Genomic DNA, 21,458 nt, shown 5'->3' with positions numbered 1-21,458 from the left:
GAGACATTTACATGTCAAGGCAGTCAATGATACGTGGAGTCGTTAGATCGAGAGAATCAATCTCTTTATTATATTTGTTTTATTTGCCCTCCAATTTGAATTTGAGCGATTGGAAAAGGAGATGTTCTCTCAAACCAAATAAAGCATTCTTGGCAACGGCTAGTATCTACAGCAATTGGCACGTATACGGCCACAAAATTTGGTCAATCAATCAAAATAGCCAGTAATAGCCACTATTCTCTCCATCTAATCTTAACCTAATGCTAGCATAAAATTGTGACCGTGGTGGAACATGCACTACATAAAATACTTCGTTCGTCGCCACATCTGTAGACATTTATTTCTATCTATCAAACAGCTCAGATTCATACCGAAAATAATTTCAAAAACAAAGACAGAAAAGCAAACACCACTTCGGAACCATTGGTCATATTATTGGACGTTGATATCCAAAATTCTACCATTATTATGACTAGGCTTAGGTATGGTTACATACAAAACCCCATCTTTAACCTCAGCTGTAATCTTGTCAAACTGAACATTCTCAGGCAATGCAATCCTGCTGCTGTACCTCCCATAACTTTTAGCAGACCAGTCTCCTTCTTCTTCATCAGCTTCGCCATTGCCATTATTATTATTATTAGTGTTCACTTGGGTTTCTTTCTTTTTGTTTTTGGGTACTTTTTGAGCTTTGACAACCAACATTTTCTCTTCAACCCAGACCTTAACGTCTTGTTTAGTCATGCCGGGCATGTCAAATCTCATCGTGTACTCATTCTCCCCCTCTTTTATCTCCCACGGAGTTCTTCCTCTGCTGTTAAACCCTCCTGTCTCGCTTGGCAAAGGCGATGGCCATGTCCCCGAGTAAGCGAATGGCTCCTCCAACATCCTCTCCATTGTCTCCATCATCTGCTGCACTGTTCTTGCTGTAGGAAACCTGTCCCATAACCCTGAAAATTAATTAAAAATAAATAACATATCAGTCAATAAGTTCTTTGGTATCATTTCAAGATTCATGAATGGATAAGATACAAAGATGATGTTAAATAAGTACCTACTGGTGGAACAGGGGCAACTCGTTTCTTGGATTGGGGCTGATGGTGCTTGCTGTTGGCTCGTTGCAAATGGTCAAAATTGTCTCTTCTGCTTTCTCCGGTAGCTGCCTGGGCCTTGACTGAGATGCCTATAAAATTGGAAAGTGCTTGTGACATTTTCTATGGTTGTATCGATTCGAATGTATGAAATTAATTTTGTGAGCTTTCTAATTTGATTGCAATGCCAATAATATCCATTTACTGGGTGTTATATAAAGAGAGGGGAAGAAACTCTAGAATGGAAGAATTGGATGTATGTGGAGGGTACCCTGTTTCTAGATTTCTCCGAGAAAAAGGCAAAAAAAAAAAAATCCAATCTCCAGATAAGGTTCGTCACTACTGTGAGGGTGGGCGTTTGGGTACCGAATCTAAAATTTATTTCGAACCGAATCGAACTCAAAATTTATTTCGGGCTTCGATAAGCATGTTCTTTTTATTTCTTTGTTTCACCCAATCAATAAAATACTTTTATTATAAGATTAATTTGAAAAAATATATGTTTAAATATGATTGCAGCTTGGAGCAATGGAGTTGATTACGGGTGCGTTTGGGATTGATGTTGGGCAGTTGTAGCTTAAAAGCTACAGCACTAAAGTATTTGGTAAACACTAGCTGCTGTAGCTTTTAAGCTATGTTGATATGATTTTTCACTTGTATAATATAAAATTTATTATATCTTTAATAATTTTATCAAAATTATTATTTAAAATTTATATTTACTATATATTATTAACTTTTGTTTCATAATTACAACTTTTTTTTCACAGCAACTGTAGCTTAAAAGCTACATCACCTCAATCCCAAACGCACCCTACGAGAGTGATGTTAGTGGCAGAGCAAACTTGTGTCTTTTGAAGCAAGCTAGCTACCATACAAAAAGAAGAAAATGGACAAAAAAAGGGAGTCAAATTTAGTGGGGTATGATGAAATTTCCATGTATGAATTAATTAAATATTATGCTCTACAGTTCAGACAAAATTTTGGGTTTATTTGTTGGGACTTTGCCTGTTTTGTCTATAATTTGTATTGATGTCTTGTTAAAAGATGTTATGTTTTTAGTACTTGTAACAAATTATGGTAGGATAGTGTTAATGCTTGGTTCGCCACAAATAGAAGCAAATTTTACCAAATGATTTAAGTTGTTATGAATTTTTTTAACTCAGAAATTACAGACCCAAATCGTAATTAAATCCGAAATTTGAAACTGAACCCAAACTAAAATTTGAAATTGAATCGGACCGAACTGAATTTGAAATTGAACCACACCAAACAAAAATAACTTTTCAAACCGTTTGGGTCGAATTCTTTTAACCCGAACGGATTACAACCCGTACCAAAAACTTAATCAAAAACCGAAACACCCACCCCTATTTCTTACTTTTCAGTGTACGGCCCATGGGAGCAAATTTTGTGGGACAACCGGACAAGTAGACGGCACCGTTTGGTTACAGCACACTTGCAACTCTCTTAGACTGTTTCTTCCGGTGATAATAACGTGTATAGAAAAAAATGTTCATCGTGGTGCTGTCTAGAAATGCGAACATGACTTGCCACAAGATGGTGTAGAATCTCAACCCGTATGGTGAATGGGCCAGTTTGAATACAAAACACATAAATGAAATTACCATAACTGCAAAACATATTGGACAAATGCATTTTATTATAATATATATATATATATATATATATATAGAAATGGAAGTTAGAAGAATTAAAATGATGCATCCTTAAACTTAACGATTTGTTTTCGGTCATGGGTGAGTGTAGGCGAGCGTTTTATCATAACTTTGGACTAGCAACAGTAGAAACTGCACTGGTGCGCCCGACTTGTGGATTTCGTTGGGTACTACCTACCTCAATGTAATACGAATAACTAGTACATGTACGATGTGGAATTAGACTTATTACAACCACTGCTTGTTTGGTAATTTTTTTACAATAAATACACACGTCATAATATAATTTATTCGTTGTATGACGAACTTGGTAATACAAATAACCAGTTCGTGTATTGTAGAATTTCTATTGCCCATGACATGGACACTTGACATCAGGGAAGAAAAAAAAAAAAGTTTCACATGCATGGTGATGCTTGCGCGCCACCCCTTATCTTATGAGTTTCTAATTTCCAGAATCTAGAATGCATGCATTTTTCATGCACGTGCGTTTGTATGTATAATTTAATCAATTGTATTTACGCACACTATTGCGTATGCGTATGGAAACATGCAATTTCTCTTGAAATGAATCAGGTAAAAGCAAAAATGTCCCGCGACAGCAAGTGTGTTTTGTTGACAAATTACATGCACAGAGCGGAAACCTCTTCCTGCCGTTGCCGTGTATAATCTAATATCTCAAGAAGCCACAATGTCAATCAATGTCTACGGTGCCGGAATTACTCGAGCATTGACTAGTTACGTTATTCCCCTGGAGAGAACACGAGTCGATCTTACCCATGTAGTTTTGAACCAAATACGACATGATTGTAGTTTGGTAAGACCTGTAACATCAATTCCTCGAAATGCACACAATCGATCTTACCCAACCTCTTTCTCTGCATTAATTCAATGCTGTACGGCACGCGAGCGTCATTAAAATCATGCTGAGTAATTATCTGCTGACACATTGTTACGCGTGCCGCTTTGATTGCTGCAAATGCACCCGTGTTTCAGAATACCAATTTAAACATTGACACTTGAACGGAAGGTGCCGGAGTAGAATAAAATTCATCACACCTTAGAGAGAAACTATGAATATATTGACAGATAGCACTCTTGATGTGTATGACTGTTAAGTTTGACCGTTCATTGACTTTGAAAGTACTAAAATACCCACGAATTAGATAAGATCTGACAAATTAAAAAAAAAATGGCTTAAACCAACCAAAATAGGAAATTTTTTTAATAACAAAATCCAAATTAACAAATATAATGAAACATTCATTTTATTACTTTCTTTTGCTTTTTCTTAAAATTTTCTTAGAAATTAAACTAAAGTAAAATAACGTTTTCTTTTTATTATTCAAATACAACCAAAAATTGCTTTAAAAAATTTCTTTCCTCAACATCCTCAACCTATTAAGATTACCACAAAAATTTCAGTTTTGTCTGCCATCATCCTCATCTAATTCCCAATTCAACCATTCGAATCCAAATATACTTCCCTTCAAATCGAGCCCATTTGAATCCAAAGTCGACATGCTTCTCTTCAAATTCAATTAATTGGACTCCAAATTAAATCCCCGTGAATGCAATTCCCCAGAATACGCGCTCTTTAATTTCACAAAATCAGTTTGAATCTGAATTAGCACCTTATAAAGCTCCATGGCGTGAATCAAGGTAAAGTTTTGAGAGTTATAATTTTGATAATTGGCCAAGAAACTAACGCCAAAATTAGCAACACTAACTCCAACTCCAGCATCAATGACAACAACAAAATAAACACAAAAAGAAAAAGAAAAAAAAAAGAAGAAAACTATGGAAAAATTAAACAACAAAAAGGAAGTTGGGATGCGGCTGTTTTTATGCCTTGGCGTTAGGGATGGCAATTGTACCCGCAAACCCGCAAACCCGCTCAAAATCACCCGCCAAAATCCGCTCATTGCGGGTAATTTTACCCGTTGCGGGCGGGTTTAGTATTATAAATTAAAACTCGCACATGGATGCGGGTGGGTTTGGTATTAACCTTATATCCGGCGGATACCCGCATGGATATCCACCAAACCCGCAATATTTTTTCCGAATATTTTTAATTTAATTTTAATCTAAAAATATTTAAAGAAAATAATGTCATTAATCAAATTACCAAATAGCCAAAGGCTCAAAGTTGTGTATGTGGCTCATCTCCTATTCTAAAGTCATAACCTAAAGAAAACTAAAGGCATTTCCCTTCGAATTAGTATTTGAAAATATTAATCTTAATTATTATTATAGGCATTGTGTTGTATGGGTGCTTATGGTGGTGAATGAAATGAATATCTTCTCCTGGAACTTGTTTTAAATGATAATATGAAATGTAATTATTATTTTTAGATACTAGTTTGTGTTTTTTAAATAGATTTGTGTAATTTATACTTAAATTTGAGAATTTGCGTTGAATTGATGTGGAAATTTTAATTTTTCATTTACATTGTTTAAATATAAAATTGAGTATGTTATATGAAATTTGAGGTTATTATTATAAATTTATATATTAAACATTTGTGATTTTAAATATGGAAACCCGCAAAAAATCCGTCTGATACCATTGTGGGTTTGGTAATTGTTAAAACCCGCTGCGGGTTGCGGGTGGGTTTGGTAATTTAAATTTTGTGCCGGTTTGGATTTGGTAATGGCAAACCCACTGCGGACGGTGCCCATTGCCATCCCTACTTGGCGTAGGCAGAGTGTCGGCAAGTTGGGAGGAAAGGAACAACTGTGGCTTGGGGTTTGCTGGCGGGCAGCGATGGTGCTACGATTCATGAGTGTTGGCTAGCAACATTGTCAAGGGTTTTGAAAGTTAACTAAGACGGCGGCGGTTGGGTTTTGTGCTTGTATGGTGGTCTCTAGGGGTTACGATTAGTAGTGATTGTGGTGGTTAGGGGTGGAAGGTAGCAATGGTGGTTTGGAGTGGGTGATGATGGTTGAGGCTGTTGATGAAAAAGAAAAGAGGAAAAGATTGGGTTTTTTACTGAATTTTTTCTTTTTTTAATTGATTAATTACTTTATTGCCCTTAATTGCCAAACGGCACCTGAACGATTATACACGTTAGGGGTGCTATATGTCAATATATCCAAAATTCTTCTCTAAGTGTAGTGAGGCCAAACCTCAGGGGAGGTATCCAAAAATTACCCTATAGTTGATACTTGAACTGGAGTAGAATATCCTTATGGTCTGTTTGAGATTGAGATAATGTAGTTTTTAAGTTATAGTTATTATAAAAAAAAAATTATAAGCATAAAATAAAAGTTAATAATATATAATAAATATAAAATTTAAATAATAAATATAAAATTTTAATAATAATTTTAATAAAATTATTAAAAATATAATAGATTTTCTATCATACAAATAAAAAATTATATCAACATACATTTCAAACTACAGCAGTTAGTGTTTACCAAACACTTTAGTACTATAACTTTTAAATTATAGCCAGGGGTGAGTATAAACCCATAACTCATGGGTTTACCCAAACCCAAACCAAATTAAATGGCTTGGGTTGGGTAAATTATGAAAATGGGTTAAATGTGAGTTTTTTATATATAAAAAAACACTTCATTATGGGTTGGGTATGGTTTACCCATGGGCCAGGAATAAAACTTCAACACTCAAACTTGTCAAATGAAATAAATGAAAACAAAAACAAATAAGTGAAAAGTCATTATTAAATTGTTTACAGCGTGATCAATTGTTAACAGTTAGAAAATGAAAGCAACATGTAAAAATAAATATGAATTAAATAAATGCTATTGTAAATAATTAAATGAGATGAAATTAGTGTTTGATGAAATGAAATCTTTTTTTTTTAATTTATGAATTCATATTATACTTACGTAATTACCGCTTTTATGTTTCTAACAGCAATAAGAAAAACACTAAATCTATATTGTTGTTTTCGTATTTAAATTAAGGAAAATTATAGTAATAATGATGAGATGGTTTTTGAGGGCATAGTTACCTAGCCCATTGGAAGGAAATAATTAATAATTATGAGAAATGATATTTCCACTGATAAAATATTATTGTGACAGAAATTATAAAGCCTTATTATAAATAAAATTATCATTTTGTGTGCTATATTGATACTGGAGCATAAATAATACTCCGTTTTTTATTTTGATGGGATTTATTGACATTGATCCTCCATCCTGAAATTTATGAGCAATCAACCTATTGAAAAAAAAAAAACCATCATTTGATAGAAAATTATCATCTCAATAATTATAAGTCAAAGAATACATTTTTTTAGTTAAAGAATTTTTATTATTTTAACGAAATGGCACTCACATAATTTATTTTCTTTCTTTCTCTCTTTGAATTTACCTGTTGATGTCATATTTGTGGAAGTTTATTTTTAGAGTTTACGTTCTTATTTATTGAGAATTAATGATTTTTGTGATTAAACTTTATTTTAATTTTCTAGTATTTTTTAATTTAAGGATTAAGTTATTGTAATATTTATTATTTATAATTTTTATCCACTATTTTTTTCATATTCTAGTATCAATTTAATCATTAATAATTATTATATAATTATATTTATCAAAATAAAAATATTTTGATAATAAAATTCAAACAAAACCCAAATGGGTTGGTTTGGGTTGGGTCGCGTTGAAAATATTTGGATTGGTTTGGGTCAAACCCAAACTTTTATGGTTTGGTTTGGATTAACTTAAAACCCAATCCAAACTAATTCATGTCCACCCCTAGTTACAGCTGTCAAATTTCAATTCCAAACGCACCTTTAATCCTTGGGATAAACTAAAAATAACAACCATTAAGTAAAAGATAAGTATCACGAATAATAACCAAAAGATAAATGTATACATTTTAGTTTAAATTGAAAAAAAAAATCTAGCTAGGAAATTGTTTTGAGGGATCGTATCGCACAGCAGAAAGAGATTATCTTTTGCTACTGCCACTCTATCCGCTATCATGTATCATCTATATATGCCTCACCTCTTTAATGTCATGTAAATTAATAATTTTCCTATATTATATATATATATATATATGTGTGTGTGTGTGTGTTATAATTAGACTATAACTCATATTAAATGAGACTGTAAATCACATTATTATTGAGATTAGTTTTTATTAAATTTTAAAAACGGATTTTACTTAATTATTTAATAATTGAAAAAAATAAATGAGGTTATTATTGACATTTATAATTTAAATTATTATTAAAATTAATTTATATTAAATTTTAAAAATTATTTTCACTCAAATATTTAATAATTAAAAAAATACGGAAACCATTAATAGTTTTATACGGGTCCAACAATTGTCTGACACAAAGCATTTGCCCCGAGTGGCTCTTTACAATTGTTATTGAAAGGTAATAAGTGCTGCCTCATCATGTGTGGTTCATAGATCTCGTTACGGCATCTGTAAAGAAAATGAAAAATGTGGTACTTCTCTCCAACCACAACGGCAAATAGATTATAATTTATGCAAATTAATAATTTCAAAATTCATTTCTTATTATACAGAAATTAATTAAAAGATTTACCCTTCCCCTATGACTGTCTTTGGGAGCCATTAATTGGGGATTTGGAGCCATTGATGCTTACGCTTTCAATATAATATATATATATATATATATATATATAAACAATTAGTAGCAAGTGGGTGAGCAGTGAGCACTAAGTAAGGGTAGTTTTGACTTTTAATGTCTTTGGGAGCCATTAATTGAAAATTGAACCCCTGAATAGCGCACATGGCCTCGAAAATGGACCGTAGCTCTTAAATAATTGTTGTGAAAAGAATTATATTAAAATTAAAAAATAGTTTTGAAATAATTATAAAATAAAAAATAATAATTTTAACAAAATTAATAACAATATATTAAAATTTTTAATCATACAAATATAAAATTAAATTAATTTAACCTTTAAATTATAATAAATAGTATTTATCAAATACTTTACTGCATCCTCAATCTAAAATAGGGTCTTAGTTGTATTTAAAATTAGGAAATAGAACAGCACTTCACGTGGTTTTGAAAAAAGAATTTAGTATTATTATTTTTTCTTACTTTACACTTGATGAAACTGATAAAAAATATGAATTAAGTTTTTTTTAAGATGAGGCAGGCTTATAAAATTAATGTTATTTATGAAAGTTAATTATTTATTTGTTAATTTTAAATATATATATATATATATATATATATATTTATATATATATATTAATGTGTATAGTTAAGTGTACAGATCTTATACCTATTGTAGTTGTTAATAAGTTTCAAATTATATTCAACTTACTAATCTGTTAGAACTTTTATATCTTTTTTTTTTCCAACCAGCTCCAACGATCTCAACATTTGTAATATTATGGAAAAATAACATAAACATGTTAAAACATAAAGATCAATAATTTCTAATATACACTTAAAGATTAACAAACATTAATAATTAAAAAAATATCTCAGAGCATTGTGTTATCATTCACACGTATATCAACCAATAAAAGTTAGAAATGTTGAATGTAGTAGAAATATCCAATGCGGTCGTCGGAAACCGGGTGGTTTAAACAAAAAAAAAATAAAAAAAGCTATTAGCCAACAACACTAATAAAGAAGAAACGCAAGATAAAGAATAAAATGAGAGAATATATTATAGAGTGATTTTATTCATTCTAATTGTGTGTGTACAAAACAAAAAGATGAGCTCTCATTTTATAGTTATATAATCACTCCATGAAATTAATGAAAAATTATGGATCATAATTCCTTGTGAGATAATGGGAGTTATAGGGAAGCTAAAGGTTGGTAATTGGAGATAACGGGGAGATTAAGAGAAATACGTTATGAACATCCACATTTATTTTAATAAATTTATAACACTCCCCCTTGGATGTTCATTGCAAAGAATATGACTCATTAAAACCTTTACATAATTGTTATTGTATAATAACAATCAAATTAATTATAAAAAGATGAAAAGACAAATCTGAAAGAAAATTTCTCTATTTATTAGTTAATAAAAAATATACAAAGATGAGAAATAGTGATGTCACATCACCTCTTGTAGTCCCAACTTTATATATATAGATTTTAACAGAATAATCTTTTTTTTTTTTAAATTTACAGCTATAATTATGGGTGATTCACTTTATATAAATAAGATGTCAACCAATTCAACAAAAGAGCTATCAACATATTTAAATATTTATTTGGAAGGTTTGGAATCTTTTTTTCTTTAATAATAATAATCTTTCACTTTTTAATTTGATTTGATAAAAAGGAATCATATTATAAAAAATAGATATGATATTTAGAATAAAGTTTTATGACATATCATACAACATTACTAATAGTAACTAGGTAAATAAATGAAAACTACAAATTTTATTATTTAAATAAAAAATCTAGTATTAATATATTTTTACAATTAAAATCTACTAATATTTACAATTAAGAATTAATCTAAATCAAATTTAACTCGTGTAGTCATGTTCCTGTTCCCATAATAAAGTATATCACTGCGCTACTTGGGGAATGCCGTTCACCATTAAATAGCAAAATTTCTTAATTATTATTATCATCATCATCATCATCTTATTACGTCGGCTAGTTTGAGACTATCTAAAGAAGAAGGTGCCCAACCAAGCTATGGAATAAGGTATTAGAAGGGTACCGTCATTGAAAACGTAATCCGAGGAATTTATCTGTGGAAGGCTAACTACAGTTTAGTTTACAAGAGGGATAGACAGTCGCAACATTATGGCGAATACTCGGTAAAATTTTTAGATGTTTTTATTCAGAGACAGCTGGAAGCCTGGAAGCAACCAGGATATTTCAGTGGGCCTAAGTTACATGTACTTACAATCCCGCTATCATGAACAAAGGGCAAAGAGATTCTAAGTTACATGAAATCAATCTCAGTGTTGACTTCCCTCTTCAGAAACAAAGGGCATTTCAGTCAAAATAGTTAATTTTGTCGGGTACATAAACATGCATGTAGATGTAAGAGACAGCGAATGCGATTACACATTTGATTCCATCTTACACAGTTGTTGCGCTTGCACTCGCACCATCATTACCAGAGAGAGTAGAGAACTAGAGAGGGAAAATCAAAGCCGAGAGATGATGGACAGTTTTACCCCGCAAGTCCTCTTGCCCCTATTCGTAGTCTCCATCATCACTCTCCTATACTGGAAGTTACTGTCACGGTCGCGGTCACAGCCAGCCACCGCCGCCAACACCCCACCGTCACCGCCAAATAAGTATCCCATAATCGGTCACCTTCATCTCCTCACGGACATGCCGCATCATACCTTCGCTGCACTCGCTGACAAACTGGGTCCGATTTTTCACCTCCAGCTCGGCCAAGTCCCAACCGTAGTGATCTCCTCATCGGAACTCGCCAAACTCGTTCTCAAAACCCACGACCACGTCTTCGCCAGCCGCCCACAACTGATCGCCGATCAGTACATCTCGTTCGGATGCTCCGACGTCACCTTCGCCTCTTACGGGCCTTACTGGCGCCAAGTTCGTAAGATATGCGTCACGGAGTTACTGAGCTCGAAACGAGTCGGCTCGTTCCAGGCCGTTCGGGATGAGGAAGTGAAACGTCTGTTAACGTCGGTGAAAAGCCAGTGCGGGTCGGTGACAGACATGAGCAAGCTGTTTTTCACGTTAGCTAATGATATACTGTGCCTTGCAGCTTTTGGGATGAGGTACGTGAACGAGGAAGGTAAAAAGAGCAACAATTTGGCGAGTGTTTTTACAGAGAGTCAAGAGTTGCTGTCTGGGTTTTGTATTGGGGATTTTTTCCCCGAGTGGGGTTGGCTCAGCTCGCTCAGCGGCTACACGCGAAGGCTGAGGAAGAATACGCAAGACCTGACAGTTGCTATTGATGAGATTATCAGTGAGCACCTCTTCAGGAAGCAGGCAACAGATGATTCGGGGGGTTCATCATTAATGGATGGCGATGTCGATGGCGATGGTGATTTTATTGATGTTTTGCTTAGAGTGCAACAACGGGATGACCTGGAGGTGCCTATTACCGATGACAATCTCAAGGCTCTTGTTCTGGTATGTAGATATATGTACAGTATACTTTACTACTTACTTATCCTTCTTCTTCTCCTCCTCTCTTGTTTGAGTCACCACGAGTTTCAATCAACTCAGTGAGTCTCTAAGTGAGTGAGTTTGGCATGACTGTGTTTCCAATTAATTCGCCTGCAATAAATTAATTAATATTCAATTGAATTATTACTGCGGGGGTGGTTAGTGGGTTGAGGTGTTGTTATGTATTTATAAATTAATTAATATTTCGGTATCCTAACAGTGTCAGTTATATATTACTATTATTACAAGTCCTTTACAACGTCAGATGTCTCTACTTCTCCTGCGGCTCTAGTCAATATTGGTATAGTATGCACGCGCGTATATCGAAAAAGAAAGTCAAACTAGAGAGTTTATAATTTAAAGTTGAGTTGATAGTTTCAGCAGTTTTATTTATGGCTTATTAAGTTGATTTCTCCTTCCTTGTTCATTTGTTTGTTAAAATGTTTGAAACCAAAGGATTTTAAAATTTTTAAAATGCCTTACTTAAAGTTCTCTCATCGTTGGCGTTTTCAAGCCTGACCACTGAAAAATATTATGCCCTTGTTTTTTTTTTTATTTACTAAACTGACGATAGCATGAAATAATGTTTATATTCTGGGTCCGGTTATGTTAGAACCGCTTTAGGTAGAGCATTCATTTGTAATTATACGATCAAAGTTATAACATATTTTTTATTATTTACCAATTTGTAAGGCATTTAACATTTTATTTATAGTAGATAATAACATTTAACAAGCTTGATAGTTTCGCCATTTACACTTTAAGTTCTGCCTAGTTGTCCCAGATCTCATCTCCAAAACCCCTTTGCTTACCATGCATAAAACTAAAATTAAGAATAGGAGTTAAAAGTGATGTATTCTTCAAAACTATGGTCTTTGATTTTCTTTTATACAAACGACTAGGGCTGAGGTCATAAATCACCGGATAAAATACCAAACTGTATCATTTTGCACCTTTTGCGGCTGTGGATTATCACGCGGGAATGGGATATTGCCCACGAGCGTGCACTTTGGACATTTGGTTGCTTTGTTAACGTTGCATACGAAGATTATAACGTTTCCTTTGATCTTTCATAAAAATAATAACAATAATAATTAAACAAATGTGAAGTTCACATGCAGCGTAATCTCCTCGTGTTTATGCTGTGGTACAGGACATGTTCATGGCGGGAACTGACACCACCGCAGCAACAATGGAATGGACGATGACGGAGCTTGCTAGACACCCAAGAGTGATGAAAAAAGCACAAGAAGAAGTTCGAAGAGTTGCTTCCGGCAGTGGAGAAGTTAACGAGAGCCATATCCAACAGCTCCGTTACATGAAAGCTGTGATTAAAGAGACAATGAGACTGCACCCGACAGTCCCTTTACTAGTTCCCAGAGAGTCCATGGAGAAATGTGTGCTCGAAGGCTATGAAATACCGGCTAAGACTCGAATCCTAATCAACAGCTATGCCATTGGCAGAGACCCTAAGAGCTGGGAAAATCCCCTCGAGTACATTCCTGAGAGGTTTGTCGAGAATAACATAGACTTTAAGGATCAAGATTTCAGGCTTCTACCATTTGGAGGAGGGAGAAGAGGTTGCCCTGGCTATAATTTTGGCTTGGCAACTGTAGAAACTGCACTGGCTCGACTTCTCTATCATTTTGATTGGGCCTTGCCTCCAGGAGTTGGGGCTGATGACGTGGATCTTCATGAGATTTTCGGGCTTGCTACTAGGAAAAAATCTCCTCTGCTGCTTCTCCCAATAGCAAACAAGGATCGTGAATTCAAGTGAAATGATGCCTAAATGAGTTTCTGCAGCCCCATGTATGTGTGTGTTTTGTATTTGCTGTTCCAATAATAAATCTCTTTGAAATAAGATAAAACAAAAATGTATAGTCTCCACGTAAAACCGGGTATTTCATTTTCTGATCAAAGCAGGCTGAATTTGCATTTAGATGCTATACATATAACATAAATTGGGTTCCATAAACAAAATCTAGTAGTCTACAAACAAAACCGAGTAATCACTGTGTTTGTCTCCACCGCCTCTGTGTCTGTGCAACTATTGATGATCAGAACGCTTCTCAATTGGCTTCTCGAACTTCACTCTCAAATCCTTGTCATTTGTCAATGAAAATGGGCAAAAAAAAAAAAAAAAACCAATATACTCAACCTCCATAGAAACCACTGCTTTTAAATTGAGAAATAATGATAAAGACAGCCGATTCTATGTTGATTTCTGCAAGTATAACCAAAAAACCAAAATACATACAACTTACTTGGCCTTTTCCTTAGAATTTTCCTCAGACTCCTCAGATGATGTTGAATTTAGTGCCGTTATCTTCCCAAAAGACTCTTTTGCATCACCAAAGAAGTCTTTCACTTTATCAAGCACAGTTTTTAGTTTGTCCGGTGTTGGAAGCTGAAAATTGGATTAAGAGCACAAGGATATTACTCGTTATTGACCAGAGTTTTCCACCTAAAACTCCTTGGACAATCTAAATATATAACATTGGGAAGAATAAAAAATATCCAGAAACCCTCAAACGCTTACCTCAATCACATCAGAAGTAGAAAGAGCAGCTCTTAAATTGCCATTTTCCTGCATAATTGGGGTAGAAAAATAAAGATTTAGGCACAGGTAATATCGCAGTTCACCTTGGTGTATATACAAGGCTTTAATGGCAAGAAGTAAATCCATGTGAAATGTAAAATGCTAAGAAGGTACAGGAGCATTACAACAAGCTTGTATCCGTATCTGAACTCAGTAGCTGACTGCAATACACGAAATTGCTTGAATGCAGTCTTCTGTATCTCCTTCTCATCCTATTGGAAATAAAAGCAAGCAGGAAGTTATGAATGGGACCTAGATGTAAAATGATCAGGAAAGACCAAAGATAAACAGAGCAATGTCGACTGAGCATAAGACAACTCAAAGTGAGGGCTCTATGCTCTAAATCTAATTGGACTAAAGATGGAATACTGCTCTAAGAATTAAAGTTGATCAGATGGAAACAGAAGATGCTCTCCAAATCCTTCTTAAAAATTGAAATGGCCATTAGAAGGCCTCCACAGCTGCATGACAAACCTCAAAACAGCAACAATGACTCCCAACTTATAAATAGCTAAATTTGCCTTTATGTGTTCGAGTAACGCATAACAAGTTTCCTTGAAAGTTAAATTTGGGCAAAGGGGATAATAAACTTTGGTCACGAAAAAGGGATTAAAAAAGATTAAGAAACATGTATTCCTCCTAATCAATAATTACAAGACTATAAATCAAATGAATTATAAATTAAATCAGTTGAAGCAGAACAGAACTTACTCGATAAATAACTGCAGCAAGATTTCGAGCCAGTGTATCTTTGTAGATATATTTCCCCAAGAAATTATCTTTGGCGGCAACCATGATTTTGGCAGTGGTGCCACCTGTAATTATACTAAGGGGGTACCAAAGATAAACCTGCACAAAAAGTAAAGAATTTTACGATATCCGTGAAACCAATCCAAATTACAAGAATTATATGCATACATATCAAAATCAAAATCTATTGCTGTGCTGCCAGCTTCTGAAAACAGGAGAAGGAATGTGGGAACAAACATTGGCCATGCGAATGAAGATGACAAAGCGAGGATTGCCATCGTCTTCAATCTTGGGCAATGAAGGAGGCGGCGGCCTTTGAAACTGACGAGCTTGCAGTCCCCTTTTGCCCTTAGCTTGCACCACTAACACCCGTCGTTGCCTCTCACGTCCATTAGGCTTCTGGGTGGTTCTTGAAGAAAACGGCGAGTGCTTGACTAGCACATCTTCGTGCGTTCTTGAACTTGATAATGGAAGTCGAACCAGCGCGTTTAGAGACATACCCACTTCCGTTTATGTGTTTCTTCTGCAAATTCTGTTTCTCTCTCTCTTTGTTTTGGGTTAACCAACCGAGTTTGTGTACTGATGTGTGTCTTTCTTATCCACACATGATACAAGAATATGGCGCAACTGTGATACTAAGAGTTCAGATAAATGTGCGCCATATACGTGGCAGATGCATAGTGGCTAAATTGTCACCAATTTCAATTTCGCTCATATGAAGCGGTGCCGTTTCGACACAAGATATTTGAAGTTCTTTTGAAGGTGTTTGACCCAAAAATTACGGAATGAGAAGCCAAGGTGGTTACTTAATCGAGAGCTTTTGCTGTACAATTAGTTTAATCTGTTTGCCTATACACTTGCTTAACATTCACATTCATTTGTGCTGCTATTTCATTGTTTGAGCTCTGGTTAATGTAAGAATCAGAATACTGTCTATAAGAATCACAATACTTACAGCTGCTTAACAAAACCAAAAAAAATGTTTAACGTACGTGGCTGTCTTTAAATTTGCCACTAACGTTCGACTGTTCTTCTTTATTTGAATTACTAATCAACATGAAAACTTCACAAAGTTGTAATTGAGCTGCAAATAACCAAAGTTAAATTATCAAGTTTATTAGGGACATTTCCAGCAAGAAGCTGCAATAATGGGCTTTGATTTCCATCCCAGAACCAAGCACCCTTTCTCTTCAATGATGGTGTAACCCTCGCATGTTTGGACTTTCCTTAGCCACTGCTTGGCCTGCATTAGCATCTTAATAGGCACTGATTGGAACCCAGCACGGCTCATGCGTCTGCGCCATTGATCAACCCTTTCATGTCTCTCCACCCTGGCTGGCCCCTCACAGCTCACTATGTTCTTGATCTCCTCTGCAAAATAGAACTGCTCTATCTTGGCTCGTTTCGTGTCATACTTTGGTAGCATTGCGTCTAGTGAGTCAAATATAGCTGAATAGTAATGCAATGCCTCCATGAACCTCCCTAGAAAGAATGGTCCATTATGGCTGGAGTCTTGCTCAACTAGCATTACCACCTTTGGTGATAGTTGGTGTAATCTTTGTAAAACCGAGTTCAATGCTCCTCGGCTTTCTTTTACCACACAATGCAACTCAAGAATGCTATTCATCACAAGAACCTCACCATCTTCTACGTTGATATCTTTGGCTTGCAAGGTTTCAAGGCTCTTTTCCACGGCTAAAAATTCAAAACTCAGCTTCAAGCCATCTGCATAGCGCTTTAACTCATCTCCAATTTCTCCGAGGCGTTCACTGCAGTTTCCAACACCAGTTATTTTGAGGCGTTTTGGAACTTTCCCTGAACGGTTGACTAGGCTTTGCATCAAACTATGCCATTGGCGGCCATGGGGAAGGCCTAATGTCATCCCCAAGTCCACAACATGAACTAAACTCTCTCCCTCAAAGGCTTCCAGTATTGATGCGTTTGCTACGAAATGACCAAATTGGATTTGCGGGCAAATTTCATAAAAAAGGCTTAAGGATTCATCTCTCTCTGATGTAATGGCCATTGATTTTGCTGCAGGGCCAACTACGCCAACTGCTCCGAGTGGTTGAACTAGAGCAAGGCGGTCAGAAAGTCCTTGAACAAAGCAGGAAGCAACTCGCTGAAATGATGTTCCAAAGACCAGGGCATTAACCCTGAGTTCTAATAGTAAAGCCGAAGCATGAGCTTTGTCACGGCAAGCCACTGCCTCAGCACAGGCGATAAGCTGTTGGACTAGTTTCATTCCATCTCCATTTCCTTCTTCCTTAACTTCAGTGTCCTTGCCAGCCATCATGGCTAGTGCTGCTTCTTCCATGGCCTCAATTGCCAAGTACCTCTGCGTGTACACCCACACATGATCACGAAATTGGAGTCTCGGTAAGCTATTCAAGCTATTACAGAGCCTACTACTACTTCCACTGGATTCATCAATCATTGATGTCTTCTTTATCCTCTTATGGTTTCGTGTTTCATCTGAAGTGGACCAGGTGCAAGAATGGTTTGCCAAGGTGGAGAGATTGAAACACCGGTAGCATGCCGTGGCTGAGTAGTTGAGATCAAGGCCCATAACCTCATTATTTTTATCATCAAGACACAATCCATGCCGCCACTGGAAATCAGGCGCCATTAAAGTAGCCTTCTATTGCTTTTTGCCATAGAAATGTTGAAAGAACCCCTGTGTTGCGCAAGGGCTTTATATAATGAGTTTTCTTCTTTGGGTGAATATAACGAGGCCATATCAATAAATGAAAAACTATGCTAAGAGAAATCATTTTAAAAAAGCGTCTTGCCTGAACTAGACAACCAAGCATAGAACAAAGCAAGCATAGAGCAATCGAGGTATATTCTTTAACATTTTTTTATTTTACTTTTTTATGGAATCCCTATCGCTTCGGAATTGAATATCTTGGCACACACTAGGCTCTAGAAAGATTTATCCGTACGCGACTGTCATTTTTTGATGCACAGAGTTCTTTCCAAATATGCTGGTTACTTTAATATTATTATTTTTGGATTCCTATGGTGCAATGTAATCCTAGCATAGACACAGATTCAGAACTAATGAAATTGTCTGCAACTATGCATCTTCTTTTGTTTTTTCTTCGTCAAGTTTTTGTTTTATGTATATATGTCATAAAATCGGTAACTACTATAACGTCCTGTTGGGTCCTTCAGAAGGCAATGACTTGGACGTGTTTAATTAACTTTTTCCTGTTACATTGTGCTGCACTTCTTAGGTGAAGATAGAATAAAAAGGGTTCTCAGATGCATATTCTTAGCCGCCCAGCTTGGGATGCTGAATTTATGCATTGTAAAGTTTATACATGTTACTCTATGCCAAAGTACGACGCACGAGCATGCGTTAAGTAATATGGAATATCTTTTGAGATTGATTTGATTGCTGCAATGAATAACTCTACCACCATCAAATTCAAGAGAATGCAGCTCACATGATAATTGTTGATTCAATTGTAAATTTAGAAGATCACAAAGAAACTGAGAAGAAGCAATGCTTTTCATTCAGTTTTATTCTTCTACATACAACATATAATACAGCTAAATAATATGTATAAATGAATGTACCCCAACGGCCTTTAACAAGCAGAAAACCTGAAATCCCTATTCCTCAACACACAAAAATGATGATTGCCTTTCCTTTTCTAATCTATTTAGTACGAGAATTCATGGCCTCTTATTGATATATATTTCTTGACCCATATTGATATGTCTTCTGCACATGCAAGGGCTTGTGGCGTCTGCAAGAGAATATCAAGAGTAGCAAACTCATGGACGGCATCCTTGTAATCAAGAAGCGGTGCATCCACGTTGACCTTCCGCAGTTCTTCTGAGTAGGCGATGGCTCGATCCCTCATCCAGTCATGCTCGGCAACAACTGTAAGGGTTGGCGGCATGTGCTTTAGAGGTGGCCCTCTCTCAGGAATGAGAGGGTTGGCGGCTGGGTGATCTAGGTTGAATTCTTTCTCAGGTAGGAAAAGTTTCCATGCCTGTAAGCACATAGCCTTGTTGTAGAAGTAGGAATTTGAGAGCTTAATTTCAGAATTTGTGGAAACACTCCCCATAAAGAAAGGGTACATGAGAACTTGTGCCACCACCTTAACAGGATCCAAAAGCTTGCCTGCTTCTACAGCCTTCCTAGCCACAAAGTCTGCTATGTTTGCACCACTGCTTACTCCAAGGAGAACACACCTGTTTTGATAACAGGACTAACTTAGTTTTTGTTTAAACAGAAATGAATTGGAAATTAAAAATCAATTGAATAAGGTATAAAGCAAATCAACTGAGGTTTTGAACAATCAAGAGATATAAGCATGTAATTGGCACCTATTTAACTAGGAATACAGTCCATGAAATGTAATACCAAAAATTTCCCTAAGAAGATCAATAATCTATACAAATGTTTCCTCCCTGCTATCTTTGATGCTAACCTTTATTTATTTATTAATGTTTTAGCTTCGGCACAAAATCTTGTAAGGCTTCCCTTTTCCCTCTATAATTTTGATTTATTAATCACTTATAAAGTTTTCCTAAGTTCCATATTCCTCAAAAAATTTCAGCCAACATTGATATATCTAATTCTCTGCATATACACCAGCAATTGTACAAGTTTCAGCTTCCAGGAGAACAAAGCATATAGTACCTAAAACAGAGTACACTCTGAGGGGTTTTACAGCAAAACAATATATCATGTATCCTTCAACTTTGGCACAACAATATGAAGATCAAATATTGCATATTGCAGGTACTGACAATCATATCATGAAATTCCCACATAAACATGCCAGAAATGCATTGAAATCACAAATTGTAGAACCAAAGCAATAAAGAAGACCTGGAGGGATCACCATGAGCAGCCAACCAAGGCTCAAGCATTGAAACACCGAACTCATCAAACACATGCTTCTCTCTTATACCATCCAATCTCTTACCATGGCGATTACCAAGCTGCGCTAAATTAGCCTGCTTCTTAATCCAATTCAACACGTTCAACCCATCCTCAAACGACGATGGATATCTACTCTCTGGAGCCAACCTATACCCAACCGCCACAACAATCACATCACACAGCTTCGCAATCCTCCTACAGAACGCATCGTTTGCAACGGAGTCATTGCTCCCACTCACGAATCCCCCACCGTGAAACTGCAACATAACAGGCAGTTTCTTGTGACGGTTCCTCCCCGCCGTCACAGGAGCATAACCTTTGTAAACATGAGCGTCAGCCAATGAGGATTCGACAACTGTGTTTGGCAGAAAGATACGCAAGGTGAGACAAGAGGAGGGGTTTATGTGAATATCTTTAGTTGCCACCCCATCAATGAACGTGGGGTTGCTGGCCATCACGGCCTCGTCGGGACGACATGTCGTTCCAAATGGGTTTCTATCTTGAAGAGATGATGACTCTGTTTGTATTCTTAGATTATACAGCTGATGTTTCTTGTTGAGTTTGAAGAAGATACTGTAGAGTTTCACGGCTAACGTTGGCATTTTTTTTTTGCCTTTTTCAATAAAAAACAGATGCTGAGATTTGTTAATGGAGATTTTGAGTTTTGGGTTTGTGGGGAAGTCATTGACGAGACTCGGAGAGAGGGGAAGAGCAATTCAAAATGTTGAATTCTGATGGCGTCTGTAAATGACTGCGAGTCAGAGAAGAAAGTTCGGAAATTATGCTTTGTAATGTTGTACGTTTGACTGATGTCCGGAGAAAAGGTGTTTGCTTTCCAAGGTGTACAATTAAACAGAGCAAGGAGATTCGGGAGTGTATGAAAGGTCGAGTGCGGGCGAGGGGGACTCTATCTCTCTAATCTCGCGGTGTGAGTGTGACAGCCGTTGAGGCGCGGATGATGATGTGGAGCTTCCTTGGACTGTGGTGTCTGATTAGATTAGTGGGCCCGAACGCATACGTGCAGCCACATGATTGCCACCTGGAATGATGAATAATGATTCCGCCGCCATTCTATGAATCTATTATTTCTCCGCTGGGCCCCCGTGGCTTGTAATCCAAGAATCACTCAATTCCGAAGGGTTAGCTTCGGTCGGACCCATTGGATCATTAATACAAGGGACAAAGGGCCCCATTAATATAAGCCCAACATCTCTGGAAGGCCCTCTTCAGAGCACATTCAAGTGCATTTAAAGCGTGTTTGGCATCCCTTGTGACATTGTATTAAAATTTTGTATTGTATTAAAGATAATACTATATCATATTTAGTTT

General features: G+C 35.9%; 5 protein-coding genes across 6 annotated transcripts; 1 reads left to right on the top strand and 4 right to left on the bottom strand.

Moving 5' to 3' along the window:
- Positions 1–122: 122 nt before the first annotated feature.
- Positions 123–1,372, bottom strand: LOC102610711 (small heat shock protein, chloroplastic-like). Its single transcript, XM_006483957.4, has 2 exons — positions 1,055–1,372; positions 123–950 (listed from the first exon to the last, which is right to left on the bottom strand). The coding sequence occupies exons 1-2, from the start codon at positions 1,209–1,211 to the stop codon at positions 433–435; spliced, it is 675 nt and encodes a 224-aa protein (XP_006484020.1). The 5' UTR covers positions 1,212–1,372; the 3' UTR covers positions 123–432.
- A 9,320-nt stretch (positions 1,373–10,692) lies between these two features.
- Positions 10,693–13,813, top strand: LOC102621800 (tryptamine 5-hydroxylase-like). Its single transcript, XM_015531938.3, has 2 exons — positions 10,693–11,838; positions 13,028–13,813. Exons 1-2 carry the CDS (start codon positions 10,756–10,758, stop codon positions 13,649–13,651), a joined length of 1,707 nt encoding a protein of 568 aa, XP_015387424.1. The 5' UTR covers positions 10,693–10,755; the 3' UTR covers positions 13,652–13,813.
- On the bottom strand, positions 13,751–15,826 carry LOC102611015 (hypothetical protein). Of its 2 annotated transcripts, none has more exons than XM_015531940.3 (6): positions 15,461–15,826; positions 15,185–15,322; positions 14,599–14,685; positions 14,414–14,461; positions 14,132–14,281; positions 13,751–13,975 (listed from the first exon to the last, which is right to left on the bottom strand). In XM_015531940.3, exons 1-5 carry the CDS (start codon positions 15,719–15,721, stop codon positions 14,135–14,137), a joined length of 681 nt encoding a protein of 226 aa, XP_015387426.1. In that variant the 5' UTR covers positions 15,722–15,826; the 3' UTR covers positions 13,751–13,975; positions 14,132–14,134. The 2 variants fall into 2 exon arrangements, with proteins under 2 accessions (XP_015387426.1, XP_006484021.1); XM_006483958.4 differs by having other exon boundaries at positions 14,139–14,281; positions 15,461–15,824.
- On the bottom strand, positions 15,637–17,864 carry LOC102622083 (GRAS family protein RAD1-like). Its single transcript, XM_006484272.3, has one exon. The coding sequence runs from the start codon at positions 17,850–17,852 to the stop codon at positions 16,341–16,343; it is 1,512 nt and encodes a 503-aa protein (XP_006484335.1). The 5' UTR covers positions 17,853–17,864; the 3' UTR covers positions 15,637–16,340.
- Positions 17,865–18,655: 791 nt separating this feature from the next.
- LOC102611306 (probable carboxylesterase 16) lies at positions 18,656–20,974 on the bottom strand. The gene is made up of 2 exons (XM_006483959.4): positions 20,076–20,974; positions 18,656–19,432 (listed from the first exon to the last, which is right to left on the bottom strand). The coding sequence occupies exons 1-2, from the start codon at positions 20,729–20,731 to the stop codon at positions 18,895–18,897; spliced, it is 1,194 nt and encodes a 397-aa protein (XP_006484022.1). The 5' UTR covers positions 20,732–20,974; the 3' UTR covers positions 18,656–18,894.
- Positions 20,975–21,458: the final 484 nt, after the last annotated feature.

The sequence above is a fragment of the Citrus sinensis genome, chromosome 4 (assembly GCF_022201045.2).
Source record: "Citrus sinensis cultivar Valencia sweet orange chromosome 4, DVS_A1.0, whole genome shotgun sequence".
NCBI classification, from domain to species: Eukaryota; Viridiplantae; Streptophyta; class Magnoliopsida; order Sapindales; family Rutaceae; genus Citrus; species Citrus sinensis.
This window is presented reverse-complemented; position numbering and strand designations above follow the sequence as displayed.